General features: G+C 43.7%; 1 protein-coding gene across 5 annotated transcripts in view; it reads right to left on the bottom strand.

The window, feature by feature from the left end:
- Positions 1-1,334: 1,334 nt before the first annotated feature.
- The window catches only part of heatr3 (HEAT repeat containing 3), a 51,248-nt gene continuing 38,699 nt past the window's right edge, over positions 1,335-13,883 (bottom strand). For all 5 annotated transcript variants that reach the window (XM_078210859.1, XM_078210860.1, XM_078210862.1 and 2 more), the window contains 6 exons: positions 7,884-7,966; positions 7,655-7,791; positions 3,958-4,046; positions 3,603-3,749; positions 2,910-3,086; positions 1,335-1,702 (listed from right to left, as the gene is read on the bottom strand). In XM_078210859.1, coding sequence (XP_078066985.1) covers positions 1,589-1,702; positions 2,910-3,086; positions 3,603-3,749; positions 3,958-4,046; positions 7,655-7,791; positions 7,884-7,966 — 747 coding nt within the window. In that variant the 3' untranslated portion in view covers positions 1,335-1,588. The remainder of the gene's footprint in view (positions 1,703-2,909; positions 3,087-3,602; positions 3,750-3,957; positions 4,047-7,654; positions 7,792-7,883; positions 7,967-13,883) is intronic.

Here is a 13,883-nt window from a genome sequence, read left to right as displayed (position 1 = left end):
CGGGCCAGACGCCGGTCACGATTCACGTTTTTGGCCTCCCACTGACATTTCCCAACCCGCTGCGCTACTCAAGCAGTGCAGCGATCTGGAAAAATTGGGCCCCTGGTTTTGGAGGAGCTGGTTAAAGTGAATGTTTGCATTTCGACGAATAGTTTTTTGAAATTAGATCCCTAAATCTGGTGCAAAAATTGCAAACTGCGTGAAGACTTGAGGCAAGAGCAACTTGTTCTGATATTATTGTTCATCACTAGAAAACAAAGTATTTTGGAGAGCTTTATGTGATAACCTTGGAATGAAAGATAGAAATATCCATCACAATTTCTCTGATCCTCATTCATCAGATTAACGTGGGTCCAATGCTCTTGTGTAGAAGTGCATGATAGGTGGCAATGTGCAACTGCACTTCGTTTTTACAAAACATTCTACACCCACTGCTCTTAAGAAATTAAGACAACTCCACGATTAGCAGCAGCTTGTGAAAGTCTGGTTCATGGGATTTCTTTACCGAGCACTGCACCTGGCTGGAGACCATCAGCTCTACTGACAGATTGGCAAACAGCCACTTGGAATAATTCCCAAGGATCCAAATACAGCTGGGATTCCAGGATGCTGATGTATCTAATGTACGTTAAGAGCGAGGAATAATGCCTACACTGAGACTACTGAGCATACCTCCCTTTCACAAATTCGATGTCACCTTTGTGGAGCAGAAATGTCAGTCACCTCGCATCCTCAAGATTATGGTATGCAGAGATCCGGTTACAAATCTCTTCAATCAGAAAAGGCAGCAAAAATAAAGGACTGTAACGCGCCTGCCATTACTGCAAGTGACAGTAGTGGAGATTGGCCAGATAATTTGACATTTAAACCATTTTCAAATATGCTTACCATACAAGGGTTGATTCTTGGTATGGTTCAAGCTTTATGCTTCTCTCCTCCCCCTTGGGATTCTGATGTCCATTGTGAGGAAGATGCCAAGTGTTAACAAAAGTTAAACATTTCTACCCCCCTGGACTATTTGGGGGCTCCCTTTACTGTGTTCCCAAGTGTGTTCTAATTCATCAATTCAAAAGTTGTATTTTCCCTGATGATTTTCCACAGTTGTTGGTGAACCAAGTGGAGCTGAAGAATAAATAAAACCTTTACACAAATGCACTTGCTTTATTACAATCTACTGCCTTCCAGATGAATTATATAGAAGTTATGACACCTTCACCCAATGCATCATTTATCATGTTACAATAGCCTGTCATGATTTACTTCTCAAGGGGAGAGAATACTTTGTTGCTTGTGTTTCAATATTGCTGATTTCAACAAAATAATCAAATTTGAGAGACTTTTTAAAATTTTATTGAAGTAACTGCCTTCAGTATTAACACAGTTACACCACATTATTTTAAATAAAATATATTGCAGCAACCCAGACAATTTTTTTTCCAATGAGTTTCAAGAGTAAAAAATAACTGCGCCATCCAAATTTAAAAAAAATATTTTACTGGTAATCAACCTTTTTAAGATTCGAATGTCGGAAAAAGAAACTCAACTGAAAAATACAAATTTCTTTGCAGCAGCCTTTGTGGTGTTCCATTTATTTTTTTGCTAAAGCCTCTTGGTAGGCAATAAATCGTTTCAGATTAATCTTCACATTGTCAAGGACCAGTCGTCGATCTGGAGTGAGGTTATCTTTGCCTTCCTTTTGGATCTAATAAAAAAATATATTTATTATTAAAAGTAAGCTTTAAAATATAACTAAAAAAATACCTTCATTTTTACGAACTTTTGTTCCACTGCAACTTCAGGGAACCTCAATTATAATTCAAAAACATGAAAACAAGAGTGGCACGGTGGCACAGCGGGTTAGCACTACTGCCTCACAGCGCCAGGGACCTGGGTTCGATTTCCGGTTTGGGTCACTGTCTGTGTGGAGTTTGCACATTCTCCTCGTGTCTGCGCGGGTTTCCTCCGGTTGCTCCGGTTTCCTCTCTCAGTCCAAAGATGTGCGGGTTAAGTGGATTAACCATGCTAAATTGCTCCTTAGTGTTAGGGGGACTAGCTCGGGTAAATGCATGCGGTTATGGGGATAGGGCCTGGGTGGGATTGTGGTCAGTGCAGACTCGATGGGCCGAATGGCCTCCTTCTGCACTGTAGATTCCATGACAGAATTCTAAGATGCAAACTGGCAATTAAAATCAAAATGGTGGACTGGGTTCATGGTCTGAAGTTATTGAACTTAATGCTAAGTGCAGAAAGAATGTTCTCTCGTGCTCACATTTCTGTCCTTGGCCTGCTGCAGTTTTCCAATGAAATTCAATGCAATTTGGAGGATCAACACCTCATCTTCTGATTAGGCACTTTACAGCCTTCTGGACTCACCACCGAGTTCTACAACTTACGACTGTGAACTCTGACCTCCATTTTGTTTTCTTCTTGTCCTCAACTGCCTGTTTGTACGAGATCTTGTTTTCATGTTTTTGCTTTCCGACAGAGCTTACCTTTGTTCTGCTATGAACATCTGCTCTGGGCAAATGCTCTGTTTCTGTGCCACTTTCTTAGATTTTAGTCCCCTAATATTTTTGGTCCTTAAGTGGCAATGCCCTTCAACCTATCCGTGACTTTTCCTTCTGTTCAACCTGACCGCCCCACGCCCCTTTACAACAGCATAAAACCCATCACATTTCTACCTCTCTTCAGCTCTGAAGAAGAGTCTTACTGGACTTGGAAATGTTAACGTTTTGCTCTCCATAGATGCTGAATCTTTCCAGCACTTTGTTTTAATATCAGGCCTGCAGCATCCACATTATTGTGCTTTCATTTGATCATAAATCACAAAGCCCTGGTCAAAAGTTTCAGAGCATCATTACAGTTTTAGATATAATTACCATTATTACAGTGCATTTTATTTCAATTACCCTGGATTTGAAAATTGGTTGAAAGGTCTTGAGGGCCTGGACGAGTTTTATCTGGTCTGCTGCCTTGTCTGCCTCTTCTCCATCAGCAAACACATCAATGATGGCATCCAGGGCTTCACCTACGACCACGAGAGAAGAATCCTTAGTGGCCACGTGAAGCAAAAAGCTCCCGACCATCTGGAATTGACAAACACAGGGGAAGATAGAAAAGACATACACAGGTAAGAAAGATACAACATGAGCAGGCAAGAACACCTTGCCAATAACTTTGTAAGCAGTTTTTGCAAAACTGGTTCAAAATATTTTGTATCGGACACTTATGGATGACGTAACATTTTCAACTGCATAAATAGAAATATTTAACCACTAATTAGGTGGTGGACTGGGAAACAGAGGGTGGGATTTTTCTGGCCCCTCCCACCAGCGGCCGAAGTCGACCCCCTTGCAACGGGGTTTCCCCGATGGCAGTGCAGGTGAGCCATACAAAGGTCCATAAACTTGACGGGGCTGGAAGATCCCGCCGGTGGCTGATGTTCACCTCCACCTGCCACAGAAAAACCCACCACGAGGTGGCTGGAAAATCCCAGCCAGAGAGTTGCATATTTTTTTCTTCACTGTTTTTGCCTTATTGAATGTGTCACAATGTTTAAACTCTGTCACAGGCATATTACGAGTATATATTTATCCTGATACCTTGAGGGTTTCGGCTGTGCCATCTCCCTTGGCGAGGGCACTGCCACTAATCCCCATCATGGCAACCACGTTGACTCGAGTACTGATATTTTCACACTGAGCTCCGGCCTCACACAATATCATGAGCTGCTCCGCACTCATATCTTGCTTTATGTTGGAAAAGAGAGTGAAAATGAAGTGGGTGTTAAGAGAAGGGGCAGGGAAAAAAATTATTAACATGGAAAGCATTCATCTTTGCTACTTGGTAAATACAATCACAAGTTAGCTTTAGATTTAAACCAGTATTTCATAGTAACTTCAGTTTTATTGATTGGGGCGACTCCCATTTGCAGTAACTGAACTTAAAATGTCTTACCTGAGGGAGATTTTGGGAAGCCATTCTCTGCAGCAAGGACCTTATTGCACTTGTCACAGCCTCTAAAAACTCTGAATCCTTTGGCAACTCTGCATCAAGTATAATTTAAAACAAACATGTAAAACACGTCTATCACGAGGCAAGCAAACTGGGTCTTCATCAAACATTAAATTCACTGCAGCAAGGCTGACATTTCGAATCATAGAATCCCTACAGTGCAGAAGGAGGCCATTCGGCCCATCGCGTCTGCACCGACCACAATTCCACCCAGGCCCTATCCCCATAACCCCACATATTTAACCTGCTAATCTCGGACACTAGGGTCAATTTAGCATGGCCAATCAACCTAACCTGCACATCTTTGGACTGTGGAAGGAAACTGGAGCACACGGAGGAAACCCACGCAGACATGGGGAGAATGTGCAAACGCCACACAGACAGTGACCCGAGGCTGGAATTGAACCCGGGTCCCTGACTCTGTGAGGCAGCAGTGCTAACCACTGTGCCACCGTCCACCCAAAATCAAAGTGGAGAATGTGGGCATTATGGCCTAGCGTTTCCCAAAACTATCCAGGAATCAGCCAAACCAGCGAAAAAGGTCAAGAAATACTGAACACAAGTTAAGAATAAATCACACAATCTTTACAGTGTAGGAGGTCATTCGGCCCATCAGGTCTTTACTGCCTGCTGAAAGAGCATTCTATTCAGTCCCATTCCCCTGCCTGATCCCCGTAACCTTGCACACTCTCTCTTTTCAGATAGCAATCCAATTCCTTTTTGAGTCCTTAATCAAATCTGCATCCACCACCTGCTCAGGAAGCTCGTTCCAGACTCCAACCAGTGTCTGGGTGAAAAAATTCTTTCCTTACATCACTTCTACTCCTTTACCCATCTTGAATCCATACTCTCTCGTTCTTGATGTTCTCTCGAGTGGGAACAGTTTCTCACTATTTACGCTGTCCATACCTCTCAAGATCTTGAATATCTCTATCAAGCGTTAGCCTTCTTTTCACCAGGGAAAACAGACTCAACCTCTCCAATCTATCCTCATAACTATAAATCAAGTCTTCACAATCTTTGATGATGGTTTAAAATACATTCTGCTGGCAGTTAGGCCCAGTACAAAACTGGGCCAAAGCCCAATATCAACTAAATGTTTATGACAAATTTCTGTGAATGGCCTATTTGTGTCCATTCGAGGAAGCTCTTCAAATTACATTGTACTCTTTTGGTGCAAAAACATTTGTATGTATGTTTTTAAATAGTAAAAAAAATAATAATTTAAGAAACTGACAAGGGAACACCAACAAAACTTGTAAATGGTTCATTAGCTTTTTAATGTTCTGCTCAGTGATTTAAAAACAGATTACTCACAGGTGATAAGACTCAATGCTATTAATAAAAATGCTTGTTTTCAGTTGTGTTCCGAAAACTCCACCATGTTAACACTCTCTAATACGTCAAAGAATATTTTTAATGCAAAGACAAAGAAAAATAAGAATCAGCAGCAGGTGCAGAAAATCCCACGGGAGTTCCAAAGCACGATTGATGCCGGAGGGATTTTTCACAGCAATTGTACCCCCCACCCCGCCCACAGTGACGCAACAGGAATCCCGATGTTCAACTTTGGGACTCCCATTTGAATATATTTAAATGTGATTATCAGACTTCTACGCCTGATCGTCTCCCCCCACCATTAGATTGCCCATTCAAGTCAGTGTGTGAATCATGACAGGTTTCCCACAGTGTGCATCTCGCAGGCAGAACCCCACCACAGGAATTCAGGTGAATGCTTGGCTCCGGCGGTGATGGGTTGTGCCCAAGCATTGCCCCCCCTGCCCGGGATGGGGGTGGGGTGGGGGGCTGTTGTGTGTTGAGGGAATTTCAATTTTGTGTATCAGGGCGTCCATTAGAAAGGGTACTCTGATCTTTTGAAACCTAAGTTGCTGACAGGGCAGCCTCAATCAGAGCCCGCCCCGCCAGCGTGGCACCGTGGTACCCGCCCCTTGGCTATGAGCCGATCGATACAGTAGGAAAAGCTGCCTACCTTTAGGGCTGGAGGCTTCCTCGTGGTTTTTCCCAATTGTTGCGCCACTCTACCTTTTAGGGAAGGTCCCATCCATTATGTTTGTGAACATCCAAAAAAGTTTGCCTAACCTCACTATGGAAAAGTAGCACAATTTTGCACCCAGATTGCCAAATTGGTGGGTGCAAAATCGGTGGGGGGCGGATTCTCCCATCTCGCTGCGTTAATTTTTCTAGCACAGTGGGCCAGGAGATTCTGGCGCCGGCTGATTCGCGGGGTTCGCGCCTGTGTTCCTGCCCCGATAGCATCTCCCAGCACTGGATTTCCAGCACTGTCAGCTCTGTGCCAGAAATCGGTGCAGAGGCGCCAAGACCATTTAAATGGTCATTTTAATATAATTTAAATACAATTAGCAGACCCAGGACTGAAGTCTCCGGGCCCACTAGCCCAGAGGGCACTTTGGCACTGCCCATCGGGCATGGGGCAGTGACAAGGGGGTGGGCCCTATGGGGCGGGGGCCTGGTGGGCCAACCGGTGGGAGTGGGGGGTCCCGCTGCCACTCTGAGGACAAGATCAGTGGGAAGGGAGGGAGGCAGGCCAGTGATCGTGGTTCAGCCTGCTTTTGGGGGGCGGCGGGGGGGGGGTGTCCAGGACTGTGGGGGAGGGGAGTGGGCTGGAGATTGGGGTGGGCCAGGAGGGGGTGGGGTCTGGGCTGGCCCGGGAATGGTTGGGGGACCAACGATCGGGCCGTGGGGGGGTGGGGGGTGAGGAGGGCCAGCAATGCGGGGATCTTGGGACTGGCCAACGATCGACCCGGCCAGCAATTGGGAGGCCGGCAGTGCGGGGCTACTGCGCATGCGTCGATCCCGGTGCTGACAGATCAGTGCATGCACGGTGGCCCGCTCAGTGCTATGCTGCCAGCCCCTCCAGTGGGAATAGGCCCTGCCCACTGATTTTCAATTTTATACATGCAAGCGACTCTGCAGTGCATAAAAATACACACACTTACTTTCCGCTGGTTTTTCAAGGCAGTCTCCCAATGGAAGATCCAACAGAAATGATGCAGCGCAGGAATCCTCAGAGAGAATCCGTGTATAAACCCCACACCCACTTTTTACAGCACTAGCTGCCATATTCTGTAAACAAACAGTTCAAGTGTCTGAAAGCTTTGGAGATGAGGTAAGTGTAAGGGGGTAGGATAGGTAAGCAGGTAGGGTCACAGGTGGGTCGGGTAGCAGGTGGGTGAAGTGGGTCGGGTGGTAGATGGATCAGGGGCAGTCAAGTCAGATCAGGGGGCGTTTCGGGGGGGGGGGGGTTGTGGGGGGGGGGGGGGGGGGAGTCGGGAGGGATCAGTATGAACGATTGCTGGAGGGGGAACCCCTTCAGACCGACCACAGTCTCCAGGGGGGTGGGGGGAACTTGCCCATCTGAAGCTCAAACTTCCTGGGCAGTTCACACGGAGTCCTTGCATTGGAACCTCTGAGGGGTCCCTCAGGCTACATTCAGTCTGTGGCCTCCCAGATCTGGTCAGGGCCATTTTGTCTTGCTTAAATAGAGTTCTATACTGGGAAAACACACAGAATAGTAATATTCTTACAGCAACAGTACAGAAAGAACAAAAGTGGAAACATAGGGTGCTTAAATGTAGCTATTGTTGTCCGATTAACTCACCTGAGTGGGAGAAAACAAGCATTGTAAGGTGTTGTGAAATAGCCTGAAGTGTGGCTGGTCCTCCCAGCTCCTCCACATCCAATACTGATAAGAGGTTATGGAGGCAGGTCAAGGCTCTACACTGTATCCGTTTCATTCTACAAAAAAAATATCCACAGCAAAAGATCTTAATTTTTAAACTTTATTTTGGCTCTTTTCCTTTATTGTACGATAGATGGGCTTTACTTACTTTGCAATCAGATGTCGCCACGGTGGACTTTTCATACATACATCTACAGTAACATTGTCTATGAATTCAGTCTTTTCCAGAACCTAAGGATTTATCAGTGAAGACAAGCATTATTAAAAAGAAGAGCAACCCATCAGCTCCGAGCATGAACTGATGCCTCTTTCCAATCCATCACTGCCAGCTCTTAATTCATTATTAGGCCAAATATTTAACAAATCTGTACATGCAATTTAATTTCAGATTCATGTCTGTGACGTATAAAGTTTTACCACATTAACCTAACTAATGTTCTATGTAAATGTTTTGAAGATTCACACTCGCACAGCAAGTGAGAAACACTAACAAGGTAACAGTTTGATTTTTACACTGGTAGAAGATTCACCCCAGGGAAGAGAAACACATCAACTCATGCCAGCTACATCGCATGCACAGTAATCGTTGTGGCGTAACTTGACATATTCTGGAAAGGGTTATTTGACAACACAAATTCGGGACACGGCTATGAGCACAAAGAAATATTCAACCGAGAAATTTCTATTAAAGTACATTATTCTCTAACACTGGTAAATACCTAATAGTTTAATTTTATGCTATGATTGCAGGCAGGTATATTATTGATCAGCCATAGCTGATGGAGTTGACTCGAGTTGACAGATGGTGCTGCCTCACTACACTGCTAAACTAATCAATGTTCCTTGTTGATGGCTTCATTAAAGCCAGTAAGGTTGACTTCCTGACACACTGCAGATGCATGCAGTGGTTTTCACACATGTCCTAATTTTCCAATTGCCAAGCTTTGATTTTTTTTATTTAGAAATCTGCCTCTCTCTAAATCAATGACCCCAAGGACAAAACTACATTTCATAAACGCACAGGTCTCGTCTGCACAGTTTCTGCTTGCTAAGAACAGAATTTTTAAATCCAAATTTAGTAAACTCTATCCAACGTGAAAATATATTGCCTTTAAATCTGGCCGATTGGGGAACTGATTAAATATTGAAACGTTCTGACAGTTTTTGTAATCTCCAACAAATGGCAAATATATTTTCCCAACTGAAGTGATATAAATCGGCAGCAAGAGCTGTGAAATGATGCTGATTAAATGGAAAACATGTCTGCAGTCATTCAACATTTTCACAGGACAAGTTTGCTTTGGAAGGAAACAATCAGAACTCTTGAATGATTGGACATTGTTTGAACAGCACTTAATTATCCCTTTAAGTGCTATGCAGATGTGCCTTCATGTATAAAACTGAAAACCTTGGTGCAAGACAGATTAATTTCACTGGAGCCATAAGCCGGAAATCGTCAATTTGGAAATTGTTTATTCATACATAGGAAGATACAAATGAAGAGATCAGTCGGCCTCTCGAGCCTACTGCACCATTCAATAAGATCATGGCTGATCTGAGTGTGGTCTCAACTCTACATACTGCCTATTCCAATAATGTTTGACTCCCTTGTTAGTCAAGAATCAATCAATCTCTCCCCTAAAAATATTTAATGACCCTGCCTCCACCGCTCTCTGGAGATGAGTTCCAAAGACTCATGATGACCTGCCGACAGAAAGAAATTCTGCTCATTTCCATCCTAATTGGGAGACCCCTAATTCTAGTCTCTCCCACAAGGGAAAACATCCTTTCAGCATCCATCCTGTCAAAACTCCTCAGGACCTTATACATTTCAATAAGATCACTTCTAAGTTTAAGTTTATTAGTCACAAGAAGGCTTACATTAACACTGCAATGAAGTTACTGTGAATTTCATTCTTCTAAACTTTAATGAATATTGGCCCAGCCTGCCTAACCTTTTCTCATAGGGTAGCCTCTCCCCCAACCAAGTATCAGTTGAACTGCTTCCAATTCAATTATGTACCTTCTTAAATAAGGAGGCCAAAACTGCACACAGTGCTCCATATGTGGCCTCACCAACATCCTCTATAACTGAAGAAAAACATCCCTATTTTTATATCCCACTCCCCTTGCAATAAACAACATTCAATTTATCTTCCTAATCACTTGCTGTACCTGCATACCAACTTTTTGCGATACAAGTACCAGGACACCCAGATCCCTCTGTATCATCGAGTTGTGCAATATCTTTCCATTTAAATCGTTTTCTATTCTTTCCCACATCATACTCCATCTGCTAAATTTCTGACCACTCACTTAACCTATCCATGTACAAAGAACAAACAAAGAACAAAGAACAATACAGCACAGGAACAGGCCCTTCGGCCCTCCAAGCCCGCGCCACTCCCCGGTCCAGGACTGAATCCTGAATCCAGGATCCCCACCCAATTTTCCAGCCTATCTACATCCTAATATCCTATCCACCGAGCTGTCCCTCACAGCTACGATGCTTTGTTCATCACAACCTATTAACTCACCCCCACCCCCCCATTCCAGACCATGTGATCTCCAGGGAGAGGCGAAAACCCAGAGTGAAAACCCCAGGGCCAATATGGGACTCCTTTGCAGACTCCTTATGTCCACTTCACAACTTACTTTCCTACCTATTTCCTGACACAGTATGTAGATAGGCCAACAAGAGGCGAGGCCACATTGGATTTGGTACTGGGTAATGAACCAGGCCAGGTGTTAGATTTGGAGGTAGGTGAGCACTTTGGTGATAGTGACCACAATTCGGTTACGCTTACTTTAGCGATGGAAAGGGATAGGTATATACCGCAGGGCAAGAGTTATAGCTGGGGGAAAGGAAATTATGATGCGATTAGGCGAGATTTAGGATGCATAGGATGTGGAAGGAAACTGCAGGGGATGGGCACAATTGAAATGTGGAGCTTGTTCAAGGAACAGCTACTGCATGTCCTTGATAAGTATGTACCTGTCGGGCAGGGAGGAAGTGGTCGAGCGAGGGAACCGTGGTTTACTAAAGAAGTTGAATCTCTTGTGAAGAGGAAGAAGGAGACTTATGTAAAGATGAGACGTGAAGGCTCAGTTAGGGTGCTTGAGAGTTACAAGTTAGCCAGGAAGGGCCGAAAGAGAGAGCTAAGAGGAGCCAGGAGGGGACATGAGAAGTCTTTGGCAGGTAGGATCAAGGAAAACCCTAAAGCTTTCTATAGGTATGTCAGAAATAAAATAATGACTAGGGTAAGATTAGGGCCAGTCAAGGACAGTAGTGGGAAGTTGTGCGTGGAGTCCGAAGAGATAGGAGAGGCGCTAAATGAATATTTTTCGTCAGTATACACACACGAAAAAGACAATGTTGTTGAGGAGAATACTGAGATACAGGCTATTAGACTAGACAGGATTGAGGTTCATAAGAAGGAGGTGTTAGCAATTCTGGAAAGTGTGAAAATAGATAAGTCCCCTGCGCCGGATGGGATTTATCCTAGGATTCTCTGGGAGGCTAGGGAGGAGATTGCAGAGCCTTTGGCTTTGATCTTTATGTCGTCATTGTCTACAGGAATAGTGGCAGAAGACTGGAGGATAGCAAATGTTGTCCCCTTGTTCAAGAAGGGGAGTAGAGACAACCCTGGTAATTATAGACCAACGAGCCTTACTTCTGTTTTGGGCAAAGTTTTGGAAAGTATTATAAGAGATAGGATTTATAATCATCTAGAAAGGAATAATTTGATTAGGGATAGTCAATACGGTTTTGTGAAGGGTAGGTCGTGCCTCACAAACCTTATTGAGTTATTTGAGAAGGTGACCAAAGAGGTGGATGAGGGTAAAGATGTGGTGTATATGGATTTCAGTAAAGTGTTTGATAAGGTTCCCCACGGTAGGCTATTGCAGAAAATACGGAGGCATGGGATTGAGGGTGATTTAGCGGTTTGGACCAGAAATTGGCTAGCTGTAAGAAGACAGAGGGTGGTGGTTGATGGGAAATGTTCATCCTGGAGTTCAGTTGCTAGTGGTGTACCACAAGGATCTGTTTTGGGGCCACTGCTGCTTGTCATTTTTATAAATGACCTGGATGAAGGCGTAGAAGGATGGGTTAGTAAATTTGCGGATGACACTAAAGTCGGTGGAGTTGTGGACAGTGCGGAAGGATGTTGCAGGTTATAGAGGGACACAGATAAGCTGCAGAGCTGGGCTGAGAGGTGGCAAATGGAGTTTAATGCGGAAAAGTGTGAGGTGATTCACTTTGGAAGGAGTAACAGGAATACAGAGTACTGGGCTAATGGTAAGATACTTGTAGTGAGGATGAGCAGAGAGATCTCGGTGTCCATGTGCATAGATCCCTGAAAGTTGGCACCCAGGTTGATAGGGTTGTTAAGAAGGCGTGTTAGCTTTTATTGGTAGAGGGATTGAGTTTTGGAGCCATGAAGTCATGTTGTAGCTGTACAAAACTCTGGTGTGGCCGCACTTGGAGTATTGCGTACAGTTCTGGTCGCCGCATTATAGGAAGGATGTGGAAGCATTGGAAAGAGTGCAGAGGAGATTTACCAGGATGTTGCCTGGTATGGTGAGAAGGTCTTATGAGAAAAGGCTGAGGGACTTGAGGCTGTTTTCGTTAGAGAGAAGGTCAAGAGGTGACTTAATAGAGGCATACAAGATGATCAGAGGATTAGATAGGGTGGACAATGAGAACCTTTTTCCTCGGATGGTGATGGCTAGCACAAGGGGACATAGCTTTAAATTGAGGGGTGATAGGTATAGGACAGATGTCAGAGGTAGGTTCTTTACTCAGAATAGTAAGAGCGTGGAATGCCCTGCCTGCAACAGTAGTGGACTCGCCAACATTAAGGGCATTTAAATGGTCATTGGATAAACATATGGATGATATTGGAATAGTGTAGGTTAGATGGGCTTTAGATTGGTTTCACAGGTCGGTGCAACATCAAGGGCCGAAGGGCCTGCACTGCGCTGTAATGTTCTATAACCTTCTATTTTTGTCTCCAGCAAATTTAGCAACTGTACATTCAGTCCCTTCATCGAAGCCATTGATATAAATTGTAAATAGTTGAGGGCCGAGCACTTATCTCTGTATCACATCTTGCCAACCTGAAAATGACCTATTTATGCCTACTCTCTTATCCTCTATCCATGCTAACAAGTTACCTCCTATGAACTCTTATTTCTGTCAGTAACCTTTGGTGCAGCACCTTGTTAAATGCATTCTGGAAATCAAAGTACGGTGCATCTACAGGTCCCCCTTTATCCATTTTGCTTGTTATTTCCTCCAAGAATTCCAATAAATTAGTCAGACATGATTTCCCTTTCACAAAACCATGTTCACTCTGCCTGACTGCATTAACATTTTCTAGATGCCCCGCTATAACCTCCTTAATAAGATTCCAGCAATTTTCTGTTGACAGATGTCAAGCTAACTGGCCTGTAGGTTCCCACTCTGTCTCCCTCCTTTCTTGAATAGTGGAGTCACATTTGCTATTTTCCAATCTGATGAAACCTAGAACATTTAATAAAAAATTAAAACTGATGCATCAACTATCTCAGCAGCCGCTTCTTTTAATACTCTGGAATGAAATCCATCAAGATCTCCAGACTTGTCAGCTTTTAGTCATAATAATTTTCTTAGTATCCTTTCCCTCATGATTGTAATTGATTCAAGTTCCTCCTTCCCATTCACCTCTTGATTCACAATTATTTCTGGGATGTTATTTATATCCTGTATAATGAAGACAGATGCAAAATATTCATCCACCATCTCCTTATTTTCCACTCTCAATTCCCCAAACTCTCTCGAGGACCAATGCTCACTTTACATACCCATTTCCTGAAATACCCGCAGAAACTCTAACTATCTGCTTTTTGTATTTCTCGCTCGATTGCTCCTGTGCTCCAATTTCTCCCTCCTTATTAATATTTTAGTCACTTTTTGCTATTCTTTATATCCTGTCCAATCTTCAGACCTGCCACTCAACTTTGTGGAATTATACGTCTTCTCTTTCAGTTTGATATTATCTTTAACTTCTTCAGTTAGCCACTGACAGTGTTTTTCTTGCTCATTGGAATATATATTTTTTGAGTATTCTGAAATATCTCCTTAAATGTCAACCATTGCATTTCT

This window comes from Mustelus asterias, chromosome 4 (assembly GCF_964213995.1).
Source record: "Mustelus asterias chromosome 4, sMusAst1.hap1.1, whole genome shotgun sequence".
NCBI classification, from domain to species: Eukaryota; Metazoa; Chordata; class Chondrichthyes; order Carcharhiniformes; family Triakidae; genus Mustelus; species Mustelus asterias.
The sequence above is the reverse complement of the archived record's forward strand: the minus strand, read 5'-3'. Positions and strand labels throughout refer to the sequence as shown.